At 39.6% G+C, this 16,080-nt stretch overlaps 1 protein-coding gene across 1 annotated transcript in view; it reads left to right on the top strand.

Moving 5' to 3' along the window:
• Window positions 1–16,080, top strand: part of TRPM1 (transient receptor potential cation channel subfamily M member 1) — a 64,700-nt gene that overhangs the window by 33,701 nt on the left and 14,919 nt on the right. Inside the window, 3 exon segments of the mRNA XM_028495284.2 lie at window positions 306–598; window positions 3,041–3,269; window positions 15,728–15,850. Of these exon segments, the coding sequence (XP_028351085.1) occupies window positions 306–598; window positions 3,041–3,269; window positions 15,728–15,850 (645 nt within the window).

A 16,080-nucleotide genomic window follows, 5' to 3' on the forward strand; every position in this document is an offset into this window, starting at 1 on the left:
TTGCAGCATCTCTTCAATTTTTAGAGGCTTCTGGGGAAAAAAAAAAAAAAACCTGCCAACCCAGGGGTATAAACTCTTCAAACAGTAGTATGCCTTTTCAGCTCATTTGGTTTTCGATGGTTTACTTCTCATAATAAACATGTGCATCTTTTCAAAAGAATTAGTACACTGGTTGGAAACCGCAGATGTACTTAGAATTCTCTTTATTCCCTTGGAGGGAGAGGTTTCCCTTTTTCCAGTTGTCCTGAAACCCTTTGTTGCACATTTATGGCAGAACCATGGCAAAGGTGCTTCTCTCCCCTCAGGATGATGAGCCTCCAGCCAAAGGGAAGAAAAAGAAGAAGAAAAAAAAGGAGGAGGAGTTGGACATCGATGTGGACGACCCCGCCGTGAGTCGATTCCAGTACCCCTTCCACGAGCTGATGGTGTGGGCCGTGCTGATGAAGCGCCAGAAAATGGCAGTGTTCCTCTGGCAGCGGGGGGAGGAGAGCATGGCGAAGGCCCTGGTGGCCTGCAAGCTCTACAAGTCCATGGCCCACGAGTCCTCCGAGAGCGAGCTGGTGGACGACATCTCCCAGGACCTGGACAACAACTCAAAGTGAGTGTCCAGAGGGAATTTAAGGCCCAGGAGACACTCTTGTCCTGAGCACTGTCCCTTTGCTGGGAGGGGTGGCAAATGTATCTCTCACTTAAGTACAGTTACCTTTAAAGCTTGTTCATCAAGTGCTTTGTCCATTGTGTCAGTATTTTTCCTTCTGTCTCTCTGAGGCGTTTCTGGACTCTCGTTGCTTTTGTTGACTGCCTTCTGGTGCAAACTATGGAAACCCAGTTTTAATCAATATATGTTTTTTGTTGAAATATAGTTGATTTACAATGTTGTGGTAATGTCTGCTGTACAGCAAAGTGACTCAGTTATACATATACATATATATACACCTATACATATATATATACATACATATATATATATAATACACATTCTTTTTTAATATTCTTTTCCATGATGGTTTATCACAGGATATTGAATATAGTTCCCTGTGCTATGCAGTAGGACCTTGCTGTTTATCCATTCTATATATGAAAGCTTACCCCAACCTCCCTCCCCCTTGGCAACCACCGGTCTGTTCTCTATGTCCGTGATTCTGTTTCTGGGAAACACAATTTTCGTTCAAAGACAATGAGACCAATTTTCATAAGGAAACAACCTTAGTGAACCTGTGCCCTTGGACTTGACCTTCACAAGTACCTCTGGATTTCCCCCCCCCTTAGGATGGCTACAGGGGGCTGGATTTGGGTATTTCCCTCCCTCTAGTTCAGTTAGGCTCTGATAAAACACCAATAGGTTAAGCTCTGGTTAGCCAGTTTCCCCCGAGGGCAGGCCTAGTTATGAAGAACAGAGTGCTCTGGGCATCGTTCAGAATGGACCCTTTCCCGTCTCCCAGATGGCAGCATGAGAGGATTCTTCCCCCATCTTCTCTGTGAGAACTTGGTGGGGCTCGTGGAGGTAAAACTCACAAAAACGTGAACACTTCTCTAAGCCTGGGCCACCCGGAGCTGTTAACTTGCAGACTTGTCCTCACGGGGCCTCCAGAAATTCATCAATTACAGTTCAGGTTTTCCAACCTGGTGCTGGTTCCCCGGGTTTCTGCTCCATTAAGTTGTGATTCTCAGTATCTGCCTTCTGTCTTTCCAGTTTGGTGGACAGCAGTTTGCCCTGTGACCCCAATTCTCTGATGAATCTAGAAAAGTCGTGGATTTTGAGTTTGTTGAGCTTTTTTACTTTTTATTAGGACAGAGTGGCAACTTCCAAGTCCCTTAACGTGTGGAACCAGAAATCGGAAGTCCCCGTGCAACTTTACAGACATGTGAACTTGAATCGTACGCAGGCCCCTCTGCCAACATGTAATATCTTTGTTTTGTGAAGCACCCTGCTTATCTTTTGGACTGGATTTCTAAAATGACTAGCTGACTTCTAAACATCAGGTGTTCCAGACTCTTACAAATAGGGAGGCGTTCCTCTGCCTCCATCTGTTGGCAAGCCCTGTCCCTCTGCTTCCTAGAGGAACCTCGTGGTGACCCCCTGCAGCCTGTGGGGCCTGAGGCCAGAAGATACTGCAGAGTCTGCGTCTCCATCCCCCACAAGTAATGCCTCCCTTTTTCATCCTTCCACTCAGAACTGGCATCAAATCTTCTATAAAATGGAGAAACAAAAGCAAAGAAAGGTGATCCCTATAGGACTGTACCTTAATCACATCGATGCCACACAAAAAGTTGAAGGAACAAGAAATGTTCGTGACTATCATTAAATCCTCGCATCAGGGTCATGTGGAAAGGGAATACATCTTATGTTCACAAATCACCTGTGTCCCCTTCTCCATCCGCCACTTGGTTCCCATCACCCCTCCTCCCCCACCTCCAGCAATTGGTCCTCCCTGCTCTGGGTCCCCATGGCAACTAGACCTTGTCTCCTTCACAGCACTGAGAGCGCTCTTGTAATCCATGTGCCACTGAAGTATTACACTCATACGGGAGAAGGCCCATGTGCAAAACATGCAGCTTGATGACTGTTCACAAACACAGCACACAACTTTGACCAGCACCCTCAAGAAACAGCACCCTACCTGTGCCACCAGCCCTCCTGGAGGCCTTTTCAATGTCCACCTCTCCCCTGCACCAAGGATGGCCACTGTTCTGACTTCCAGTCCCACAGGTGCTGTTTTCAAACTCTCATTTGCCATCTTTTCCATCTGCATCCCCGTTCCGTGAACGCCTGAGGGAAGGGACTTTGTCTTTGCTCTGCCCCTGGGGCCTGAGGGACAGACTTGGGATCCACCTGAAGCTCCATCTACAGCAAGAGCAGTCAGCCCCTGACATGGCTAAGCACGGCCCCTGGCCCCTGGCTGTCCCCTCTGGGGACATCCCCTGGAGCTCCCAGAGGACAGGGAGTCAAGGACTCTGTGTCCTGTGTCCTGTGTCCCCGTGGACACAGCTCTCTAATGAAGAGCATGTGGCCACCCTGCTGCCATTTCTGTCTCTGCAGAGACTTTGGCCAGCTTGCTGTGGAGCTCTTGGACCAGTCCTACAAGCATGACGAGCAGATCGCCATGAAACTGCTGACCTACGAGCTGAAAAACTGGAGCAACTCGACCTGCCTCAAGCTGGCTGTCGCGGCCAAACATCGGGACTTCATTGCCCACACCTGCAGCCAGATGCTGCTGACTGACATGTGGATGGGAAGGCTGCGGATGAGGAAAAACCCTGGCCTGAAGGTGTGTGTGACGCGGTTGGTAAGCACAGCATCGTGACGAGTGACACCCGGGAGCTCTGACTCCCTGCCTGGCTGAGCTAAGCACTTGCTGTGGTTTATTTCATCCCTGACTCTGAACAACCCCAGGAAGGAGACGCCATGGCAATCCTTGTCTCACAGGAGAACCTGAAGCTTCAAGGTTAAGGGATAGGATCTGAGCCGCAAGGCGTGGGTCTGGCTCATGAATCCAGGTGGTCTAACACCATAGCCTGACCTGCAGCATGACTGGCTCCCAGGCTTGGAGTCCACCCTAACCAGTCACGCATCCCTGGACCAGGCACCCGCCACTAAAGCAGACACCTGAGCTCTATTTCTATAGATGCCCTTAGAACTCTGAAATTGTCTGATATCGTTTTGTTTTACTTTTTAAAAAACTTTTACTGAAATATAGCTGATTTACAAGGTTGTGTTAGTTTCAGGTGTACAGCAAAGTGATTCAGTTATACATAGATATATTTTATATATAGATATATATAATATATATATATACTTTTGTTTACATTCTCTTCCATTATAGGTTATCACAAGGTATTGAGTAGAGTTCCCTGTGCTATACAGGAGGTCCTTGTTGGTTATCTATTTTATATATAGTAGTTTGTGCCTGTTAATCCCAAACTCTTAATTTATCCCTCCCCCTCTTCCCCTTTGGTGGCCACAAGTTTGTTTTCTATGTCTGTGAGTCTATTTCTGTTTTGTAAATAAGTTCATTTGTATCCTTTCTTTAGATTCCACATATAAGCGATATCATATGATATTTGACTCTCTCTGTCTGACTTGCTTCACTTAGTATGATAATCTCTAGGTCCATCCATGCTGCTGTAAATGGCATTATTTCATTCTTTTTTATGGCTGAATAATATTCCATTGTGTATGTACACATCTTCTTTATCCATTCATCTGTCAATGGACACTTAGGTTGCTGTCTGATATCATTTTAATTGGCAATGCTTTCATTCTATGGGGTTTATGAGAGAATATGAAGCTATGAAAGTGTTTGAAAAGGATTTAGGGGATAGAAAATTGTACTGAGACCAAATCCCAGCTCTGCTGTTTACTACTGTTAAAGACTAGGTTATCTTAAGGAGAGATTCTAATCTTCAGATAACCTACTCTGTGATGGCAATATTATACTGAGCTCATGGGATTGCTATGAGGATAAAGAAAAGACCATATATGTTATCCTGGGCATCAGGGTTCTGACATACAGAGGCCCTTTGTTTCTTAAAAATATATTGGAAACAGTTCTCAGAGCTTTCTGAGATGCTTTTCCCGGGTTATAATCCTCAAATTTGGCTTGAATAAAAATTTCCATTTCTTTCTTTTAAAAAAAATATAAATGTCATGCCTAATTGCCCAATTATACACAATGCACTAAGCTGATATTATACATAAGTTTGGATATTCATAAATAGTTTTCAGAATATCAAGAATAATGAGAAGATCCTGAAGATTTTTTTTTAAAAAAGAGCAGGTTTCCTACAAAGGGATGAACATCAGGTTGGCATCAGACTTTCTGTTAATAATACTGAAACCTAGAAGGCACTGAAACAAGGCCTTCATAGTTCTGAGAGGATTTGGAACCTGGATTGTTTTTTTTTTTTTTTAACCCAGTCCAGCTATTTTAAACATGAGGATAGGATATCTATTTAAGATAGACAAAGATTCAAGTTATATACTTTCTACTTACTCCTTCAGAAAAAGTACTTCAGCAGGTATTCCACTGAAAGAAGCGTTCAAAATTACAAGAACACAGGTGATGTGAAATGCAAGAAACAAGCCCCAGTTTTTAAAAATCCCCATATGAAAAAGCAGTTGGATGAAATGAGTGCAAAGAGTCAGTGATATGCAAGAAGAAAGTACACAGAAGAATAGAAATGGTTCCAACAAATAGATGCAGTGACTAAGATGCTACAAAGTATCAGGGGTATGGGTTAGGGAAACAAAAAGAGTTCATAATCATTAATGAGAAAATAGAAATAGAATCAAATACCAGGGAAAACAAAAAAACTGCACACAAAAGTTAAGGCTCGGTTATGATTTGAATTAAAATTTGGTACGATTTTTGAGTGACTGGTAGAAGGTAAAAAAGACCATTTGACCTTTGATACCATGATCAGGTTTCTCTAGTAGCGCGAGAATTCTACATTAAAATTGCAATCACAGCACGCCATGTGGCTGTACAATAGACAGTATTTTATACGATAATAAAAATGTAAATGCTTTTTATTGATCTTCAGTTTTTTAGAATAATCCAATAGACAGAGTACTGAAGACCTAAATATAAATCCTAAATATAATACAAAGGTTATCAAGTATGAAACTATGAAAGTAAAGGTACAGCTAAGAAAAGTTGGCTGGTGGGAAGGGGAAGAGAGAGTGGTAAACAGCATAAAATCCCCATACTGTAAGGTGGGGAATCAGAACTGTCAAGAGTTGTTGAAACAAGAGGTGAAGATTCCAGTTTATTGTGTAAAGTTACAAAGGTAACTTCATAGGAACTGAAAATACTGATGTGGTTGTTAAACACGGGAGCAGAGGGGGAAGGAGATAAATGAAGATAAAGTCTCATCTAAAATAATAGGATGTCAATAGATATTTAGATGACTAAGATAGTACTTAAATTAACAAAGAAATAGCAACATAAGATATCGCCTATGTTGCTAAAAGTATGAAAGTATCCATAACAGCTAAAACCAGAAATAGAAGCAAGTGTCTCAAGCTAGAATTCAAAAATTTCTCTTGAAGACAAATGATATGAAACTATATATTTTAAAAAACACACTGGGAACCTGAGTACATCAACCCAGAATAACCAACATCAAGACACACGTTAATAAAGTTATTGGATTTTAATGAAAAAAAAATTCTTTGAGCTTCTAGGCAAAAAAAAAAAAAAAGAAATCAAGTGACTTCTAAGGGGAAAAAAATTCAATTATCATCAGACGTTCAGTAGCAACCATTTATGTCAGAAAAAAAAAAATGGTGTGTATCATATAAAAATACTCCCAGAAAGAAAATTGAGGCAAAGATTTTATATCTAGAAAAAGTGATTAACTGATTCACTTTGTTGTAAAGGAGAAACTAACACACTATTGTAAAACAGTTATACTCCAATAAAGATGTTAAAAAAAAAAAAAAGTGATGGTCAAATATAAAGGGTACACATGACATGTTGCTAACAGGCAAGAACTCAGGGAAATAGTGTTCCTATGAGCACTTTCTGAAGAATCTGTTAGAGAAAGAATCTCCAACAACCAAAATAACCAGAGAGGCATCAGCAACAGGGCTGATAGTCAGCATCAGATACATATTTACTTGTAGTGTTAAAACTAAGTGACAGTTAAGTGGGAGAGAAAATAGTATATAACAGCTATATGTTCTGATAATATATATATATAATAGAACCAATTAAAAATGAGAGGAGGGCCTTCCCTGGTGGCGCAGTGGTTAAGAATCTGCCTGCCAATGCAGCGGACGTGGGTTCGATCTCTGGTCCGGGAAGATCCCACATGCCGTGGAGCAACTAAGCCCGTGCGCCACAACTACTGAGCCTGTGCTCTGCAACAAGATAAGCCACAGCAAGGAGAAACCCACACATCTCAACGAAGAGTAACCCCTGCTCGCTGCAACTAGAGAAAGCCCGTGCGCAGCAACGAAGACCCGACACAGCCAAAAATAAATAAAAGGAGAAACTAACACACTATTGTAAAACAGTTATACTCCAATAAAGATGTTAAAAAAAAAAAAAAAAAAAGGGATGGTCAAATATAAAGGGTACACATGACATGTTGCTAACAGGCAAGAACTCAGGGAAATAGTGTTCCTATGAGCACTTTCTGAAGAATCTGTTAGAGAAAGAATCTCCAACAACCAAAATAACCAGAGAGGCATCAGCAACAGGGCTGATAGTCAGCATCAGATACATATTTACTTGTAGTGTTAAAACTAAGTGACAGTTAAGTGGGAGAGAAAATAGTATATAACAGCTATATGTTCTGATAATATATATATATAATAGAACCAATTAAAAATGAGAGGAGGGCCTTCCCTGGTGGCGCAGTGGTTAAGAATCTGCCTGCCAATGCAGCGGACGTGGGTTCGATCTCTGGTCCGGGAAGATCCCACATGCCGTGGAGCAACTAAGCCCGTGCGCCACAACTACTGAGCCTGTGCTCTGCAACAAGATAAGCCACAGCAAGGAGAAACCCACACATCTCAACGAAGAGTAACCCCTGCTCTCTGCAACTAGAGAAAGCCCGTGCGCAGCAACGAAGACCCGACACAGCCAAAAATAAATAAAATTACATCTTTTAAAAAAAATAAAATCAAATAAAAAAATAAAAATCGGAGGAGAATGGGGAGCACCTGTGCAAAAAAAAGTGTAACTTTTCAGTAATCATAATTGATAGTGGTAGTATTAACATCATTATTCTGAAACTGTTAAGTTAAAGCAACTGAGTAACAGTGAGATATGTTAATTCTGTCACCCCCCTCTGTCCTTGAGAACTAGGACTTGGTGTGGAAGAAAAGGAAACACAGATGTAATCTGGAAGAGGATAAGCAGAAAAGCCTATAGTACTTAATTGGAAGCATCAATAATATGAATTCATTCCAGCTCTGGCCAATGAAAAGCCTAGAAACAAAGACCTACCCCAAAGCATGAACATTCCTAGTGCCCAGATTGTGGCCTTGAAATATCATTTCCCATTCACTGAAGCCAGAACTTCTTGGAGAAATGGTTGATTCCAGGTCTGTAGCAGGATATGTACAAGATGAGCCCAGAACAGTTGACACACCAGATGTTAAAGAAGCTATCAAGGACCCCTAGGGTCAGATCAGGGGGACCCAGGAGCAAACATGAAGAGGCTTCCACTGGCCAAACGAACAGGACAGTTTGACTTTCAATACTATTACTAATAGCGATGAATAGCAAATATCTTTAAATCCATGAGTTCATAACAATATTTTTAAGTAAACATATACACTAATAAAGAACTATCAGAAAGAAAAATTAAGAAAACAGTCATCCCATATACAGTTGATTCAAAAAGAATAAAACCCCTAGGAATAAATTTAACCAAGAAGGTGAAAACCTGTATATTGAAAACTATGAGATATTCATGAAAGTAATTGAAGAAGACACAAATAAAGGGAAAGATATTCCATGCTCAAGAATTAGAAGAATTAATATTGTTAAAAAGTCCATGCTACCCAAAGCAATATACAGATTTAATGCAGTCCCTATTAAAATTCCAATAGCATTTTTCACAGAGATAGAACAAGCAATCCTAAACTTTATGTGGATCCAAAAAGATTCCCAATAGCCAAAGCAGTTTTGAGAAAGAACAAAGCTGAAGGCTTCATGCTTTCTGATTTCAAACCTTATTACAAAGCTATTGTAATTAAAACAATGGAAACAGGAACATAGATCAATGGAACAGAATAGAGAGCCCAGAAATAAACCCATGCATATATGGTCAATAAATTTATGACAAAGAAGCCAAGAATATACAATAGGGAAAGGGTAGTCTCTTCAATAAATCATGTTGGGAAAATTGGACAGCCACATGCAATGAAACTGAACCACTATTTTATACCATACCCCAAAATTAACACAAAATGGATTAAAGACTTGAACATAAGACCTAAAACCATAAAACTCCTTGAAGAAAACATAAGCCCTTGACATGGTGATGATTTTTTTAAATCTGACACCAAAAGCAAAGGCAACACAAGTGGGACTACATCAGACTAAAAAGCTTCTGCAGAGCCAACGAAACCATCAACAAAGTGAAAAGGCAACGTACTGAATGAGAGAAAATAGTTGCAATTGTATGTCTGATAAGGGGCTAATGTCCAAGATATATAAAGAACTCATACAATTTAAAAGCAAAAAAACAAACAATCCAATTAAATAATGGGCAGAAGATCTGAATAGACGTTTTTCCAAAGAAGACATACAGATGGCCAGAAAGAACATGAAAATATACTCAACATCACAAATCACCAGGGAAATACAAATCAAAACCACAATGAGATATCACCTCACACCTGTCAGAATGGCCATCATCAAAAAGGCAAGAAATAAGAAGTTTTGGCAAGGATGTGGAGAAAAGGAAATGCTGGTGCATTGTTGGTGGGAATGTTGGTGGGTGTGCAGCCACTATGGAAAACAGTATGACGGTTCCTCAAAAAATTAAAACTAGAACTACCATATGACCCAACAATTCCACAACTGAGTATTTATCCAAAGAAAACAACACTAACTTGAAAAGATATCTGCACCCTAGGTTCATTGCAGCATTATTTACGATGGCCAAGACATGGAAACCACCTAAGTGTGCATTGATGAATGAATGGATAAAAAATTGTGATATATATATATATATATATATATATATACACATAGATATATGTATGCAATGATATATATACACACAATGGAATATTATTATATATACACAATGTATATTTTATACTTTTATATATACATATATAAAATGGAATATTATTCAGCCATAAAAAAGAATGAAATCTTGCCATTTGCGATGTGGATGGACCTCGAGGGCATTGTGCTAAGTGAAATAAGCCAGACAGAGAAAGACAAATACATTATGATCTCTTTCACATGTGAAAACTAAAAAAACCAAAAAGCAAGTTCATAGACACAGAGAACAGATTGGTTGTTGACAGAAGCAGGGGTGAGGGTGGGGTGGGAGAAATGGGTGAACTGGTTTTTATTTTTTTAGTTTAACTAAATTGAATACTTTATAATAAAAAAAGACCCACAATGAGATAGCACTACACACCCACTAGAAAAGCTAAAATTAAATTCTTTTTTTTTTTTAATTTTTTTTTTTTACTTATTTATTTATTTATTTATTTATTTATTTATTTATCTGTGGTACGCGGGCCCCTCACTGTTGCGGCCTCTCCCGTTGAGGAGCACAGGCTCCGGACGCACAGGCTCAGTGGCCATGGCTCACAGGCCCAGCCTCTCCGTGGCATGTGGGATCTTCCCGGACCAGGGCACGAACCCGTGTCCCCTGCATTGGCAGGCGGACTCTCAACCACTGCGCCACCAGGGAAGCCCAAAAGCTAAAATTAAAAGACTGACCATACCAAGTGCTGACAAGCATGTGGAACAACTATAACTGTTCTACACTGCTGGTGGGAATATGAAATAGTTAAAAAAAGAAAAATTAGTTACCTTCAGTAGCTGATAGGAAACCAATTCATTATCTTGAAAACAGGTACATAAAGGGGAAAGAATCAAGCATTTATCCTGCATTTTCTATATGAACTGAACCACTGGGTAACCACTGAGTAGATGAGGGAAACATCTCTTTGTAAAATTATTCCAGCCAAGAAACGGAAACCAAATGATAGCATTAGAACAGCACCAATTTTCAACCCCACTGAGTTAATGAATTGACATCAACTGCTGCTAACATCACCAAAAGAGAAACGGTATACTTTTTAATGAAAGAACATGCCATCTACAGTCTTGCCATAGGGCTCAAACCTGGGTCTGTTTTTGTTTCATAGATATGTTCATTTGTGTCGTATTTTAGATTCCACGTGTAAGTGATATCATATTGTATTTGTCTTTCTCTGTCTGACTTACTTTGCTTAGTATGATAATCTCTAGGTGCATCCAGGTTGCTGCAAATGGCACTATTTCATTCTTTTTTATGGCTGAGTAATATTCCATTGTATATATATGTACCACATCTTCATCTAGTCATCTGTTGATGGACATTTAGGTTGCTTTCATGTCTTGGCTATTGTAAATAGTGCTTCTATGAACATTGGGATGCATGCATCTTTTTGAATTATAGTTTTGTCTGGATATATGCCCAGGAGTGGGACTGCTGGATCATATGGCAACTCTATTTTTAGTAACCTTCATATTGAACATATCTACAAAGCAGAAACAGACTCACAGACATAGAGAACAGACTTGTGGTTGCCAAGTGGGAGGGGGGGAGGGGAAGGAAGGAATGGGAGTTTGGGATTAGCAGATGCAAACTATTATACATAGAATGGATAAACAACAAGGTCTTACTGTATAGCACAGGGAACTATGTCCGGACGCACAGGCTCAGTGGCCATGGCTCACAGGCCCAGCCTCTCCGTGGCATGTGGGATCTTCCCGGACCAGGGCACGAACCCGTGTCCCCTGCATTGGCAGGCGGACTCTCAACCACTGCGCCACCAGGGAAGCCCAAAAGCTAAAATTAAAAGACTGACCATACCAAGTGCTGACAAGCATGTGGAACAACTATAACTGTTCTACACTGCTGGTGGGAATATGAAATAGTTAAAAAAAGAAAAATTAGTTACCTTCAGTAGCTGATAGGAAACCAATTCATTATCTTGAAAACAGGTACATAAAGGGGAAAGAATCAAGCATTTATCCTGCATTTTCTATATGAACTGAACCACTGGGTAACCACTGAGTAGATGAGGGAAACATCTCTTTGTAAAATTATTCCAGCCAAGAAACGGAAACCAAATGATAGCATTAGAACAGCACCAATTTTCAACCCCACTGAGTTAATGAATTGACATCAACTGCTGCTAACATCACCAAAAGAGAAACGGTATACTTTTTAATGAAAGAACATGCCATCTACAGTCTTGCCATAGGGCTCAAACCTGGGTCTGTTTTTGTTTCATAGATATGTTCATTTGTGTCGTATTTTAGATTCCACGTGTAAGTGATATCATATTGTATTTGTCTTTCTCTGTCTGACTTACTTTGCTTAGTATGATAATCTCTAGGTGCATCCAGGTTGCTGCAAATGGCACTATTTCATTCTTTTTTATGGCTGAGTAATATTCCATTGTATATATATGTACCACATCTTCATCTAGTCATCTGTTGATGGACATTTAGGTTGCTTTCATGTCTTGGCTATTGTAAATAGTGCTTCTATGAACATTGGGATGCATGCATCTTTTTGAATTATAGTTTTGTCTGGATATATGCCCAGGAGTGGGACTGCTGGATCATATGGCAACTCTATTTTTAGTAACCTTCATATTGAACATATCTACAAAGCAGAAACAGACTCACAGACATAGAGAACAGACTTGTGGTTGCCAAGTGGGAGGGGGGTGGGAGAGAAGGATTGGGAGTTTGTGATTAGCAGATGCAAATTAGTATATATAGGATGGATAAACAGCAAGGCCCTACTGTATAGCACAGGGAATTATATTCAATATCCATAATGGAAAAGAATATGAAAAAGAATATATATAACTGAGTCACTTTGCTGTGCAGCAGACATTAAACACAACATTGTAAATCAACCCTACTTCAATAAAATTTACAAAACAACCTGGGTCTGGTCCAGCCTCTGCATCCAGCTGCCAAGTGGCAGGAGATAACAAGGGCACAGGAGCATCCCCAAATCCACTCTGTGATGAAGTCTACAGGTCCAAATGTTCTAGCTCTTCAACCCATGAACAACCAGGAAACATATATTTTAAAAAGCAATTTTAAAACATGCCAGAATTTTAAAGAGCAAGATGAAACTATAGAGTCTACAGCAGTGCTGTCCAACAGAAATAAAATGCAAGCCACGTATGTCACTTTAAATTTTCTAGTTAAGAAAGTAAAATTTTTAATAGTTACAAAAAGTTTTTTTAAGTACATTGTAAAAAGTAAAAAGGAAGCAGTTGAAATTAATTTTAATAATATATTTATTTAAACCAGTATATACAAAATATTATCTTTTCAACATGTTTTTGAAAGGAAAAAAATCACTGAGATAGTCTATATGCTTTTTTTTGTCCTAAGTCTTTGAAATCCAGTGGGTATTTTTCTATCATTTCCTTCTTTACCTAATGCTACTTTTAGATATAATGTCTACCCAAAGGTATAAATATTTGTAAGCACCAGATTTCCTTCCAAGCATTTTTAATTCACAACATAAATATATAATTATTTTAAAGCAGGGATGGTTTGTTCTTTTTAAAATTTAATTCTTTGAATAGGTCATAAGGACATGCACATATTAAAAAATTGAAACTATTTTAAAGTATAAGTGACAAGTCTCCTTCCCAACTCCTGTCCCCGATACGGCTTGTTCTACCCATTGGCAACCACTGATATTTGTTTCTTATGTATATTTCCACATATAAAGCTACTATGAATAAGTATTCTTTTTTTCCTTTTTTTCATGATGAAGTAAATATTCTTATTTTTGTTTTCCTTTTCACAAGGGTTGGCATCGTTATTGTTTTGTACCTTCCTTTTTCACTTCCTCTGGGACACAGAATATTCCTTCATTCTTACCCACTTCCCCAGTTCTCCTTCATGGTCGATGGCCACAGTTTATGGCCAGTCCCCAGTGAGGCCATGGAGGTCACTCCTGCCTGGGTGTGCTGCACTCACTACCACCATGAGTGCTCTTGGACACATACTGTGTCTCACGTATCTGCTGTATAAATGTCCAGAAAGGGAATTGGTGGCCCCGTGGGGACATGCACTTGCAATCTTGATAGCTGTCCCTCTGTGGAGGTGTCCACCTATAGTGTAGGGAATGTCTTGTTTTCCCAGAATTCCACCAATACAGTGTGTGAGCAAACATTCCAATCTAATGGTAAAAAATGAGATCTCTGTGTAGTTTCTTTGAATGTCTCTTATTATGAGTGAGGACAAGCCCATTTTCCTCTCAGTACAAATGTCCCTAAGTTCAGTGCCTTTGCCCATTTTTCTGCTGGGTTGTTAGAATTTTTCTTCTTGACTTCTAGAAGATCCTTTCTAATTAGAAAGATTAGCCCTTTGCCTGTCACATGAGCTGCAATTATGTTTTCCCAGAAGTTATCTTTTACTTTGGTTAAGACATGTTTTCATTGTGCAGAAGTTTGTGATTTTTTTTCAGTATCAAATATATTGATCTTTGTTTTGATTGCTTCTTGATTTGGGGGCCTAATTAGAAAGACCTTCTCCTACTCTCCATTTATGAAAGAATTTTCATGTGGTGATTGTTAGTTGTTTTATCTTCTCTCTGTGCCCCCTCCCTTTTTTTTCTTTCAGAAAATATTTGAGCTAGATGCAATTTATTCTGGTGTATGTGTGAGATATAGATCCAACCTAATTATTTTCTAGATGATCACCCAGTTTATCAATACAGTTTATTAAATAGTCATCTTTATTCCTCCCATTGGAGGTGGTGTTTTTATCACAAACTAATTGCCTATGTGTAGTTGAATCTTTTTCTGGACCTTCTATTCTGCTCTATTGTTTGGTCTCTTCGTGCACCTGTACCACTTTGTTTTAATTATTGGTGCTTTATAATATAATTTTTAGTATATGGTAGAAATAACCCTTTTGTGTTACTCTTTTTTTTTAAGATTTTTTTAATGTGGACCATTTTTGAAGTCTTTATTGAATTTGTTACAATATTGCTTCTCTTTTATGTTTTGGTTTTCTTGGCCACGAGGCATGTGGGATCTTAGCCCCCCGACCAGGGATCAAACCCACACCCCCTGCATTGGAAGGCGAAGTCTTAACCACTGGACTGCCAGGGAAGTCCCCCTTTTGTGTTATTCTTAATAATGGATTGCTGAGGGGAAACTTTAAAAAATTAGCATTGAACATTGGGAACAGAGTTCAATGTTGGAGACACACTGCACGGCACTGACAAAAATGACAAGGGTTTCCATCTATGAGCTAGGCCATCCTTTTGCTGTCTAGGCTGAGCCCAAGTTAAGTCCTACATTCATGAGTCACGTTTGTCTTCCAGCTCTTGGTCCATATATTCACATTTACATCTAAGTTATTCCTATATAAAATATTTTTGGTCTACTTCACTAGAGGTATCATTTTATTTATTTATTTATTTTTACTTACTATATTTTACCTTAAAAAATTGACTGCTTTGAAACTCTATGCAAGATCTTCGCTTTTTAAGTCAGGATTACACACAATACTGCTTGCTGTTCATCTAGAAAAATTTGGTGGATGATCTTAAATTTCTCAGTGTCTGCAATTCTATCAATATACCAAACGGAATAAGCCACAGACCGTCAGAGCAGAGATAGACCTGCCTGTTCCAGGGCTGCTAGATTACTGAGTAATGCTGAAGATCATAATTAAAAATTTTTTGCCTATACTGGGAAAATTTTCAAGAATTGCCATAGCTTAAAAATCCACTTTTCTGGGCTTCCCTGGTGGCGCAGTGGTTGCGCGTCCGCCTGCCGATGCAGGGGAACCGGGTTCGCGCCCCGGTCTGGGAGGATCCCACATGCCGCGGAGCGGCTGGGCCCGTGAGCCATGGCCGCTGAGCCTGCGCGTCCGGAGCCTGTGCTCCACAACGGGAGAGGCCGCAGCAGAGGGAGGCCCGCGTACCACCAAAAAAAAAAATAAATAAAAAAAAATAAATCCACTTTTCTCATCATACCTAGGTTATCATGGGGATTCTTCTCCCACCAACCATCTTGTTTTTGGAATTTCGCACCTGTGATGACTTCTCATATCAAACATCCAAGGAAAACGAAGACGGCAAAGAAAAAGAGGAGGAGAATGTGGTCAGTGATACCCTTGATTCTAAAAGTATCCATCAACTCTCATTTTCAAAATAGTTGTGATTTCTCTCGCTGTGAATTTAGAAACTGCAAGAATTGGGGACATTTTTATAATCCTTTTTTAACATCTTTATTGGAGTATAATTGCTTTACAATGGTGTGTTAGTTTCTGCTTTATAACAAAGTGAATCAGCTATACATATACATATATCCCAATATCTCCTCCCTCTTGC

Source organism: Physeter macrocephalus, chromosome 11 (assembly GCF_002837175.3).
Source record: "Physeter macrocephalus isolate SW-GA chromosome 11, ASM283717v5, whole genome shotgun sequence".
Classification (NCBI taxonomy): Eukaryota; Metazoa; Chordata; class Mammalia; order Artiodactyla; family Physeteridae; genus Physeter; species Physeter macrocephalus.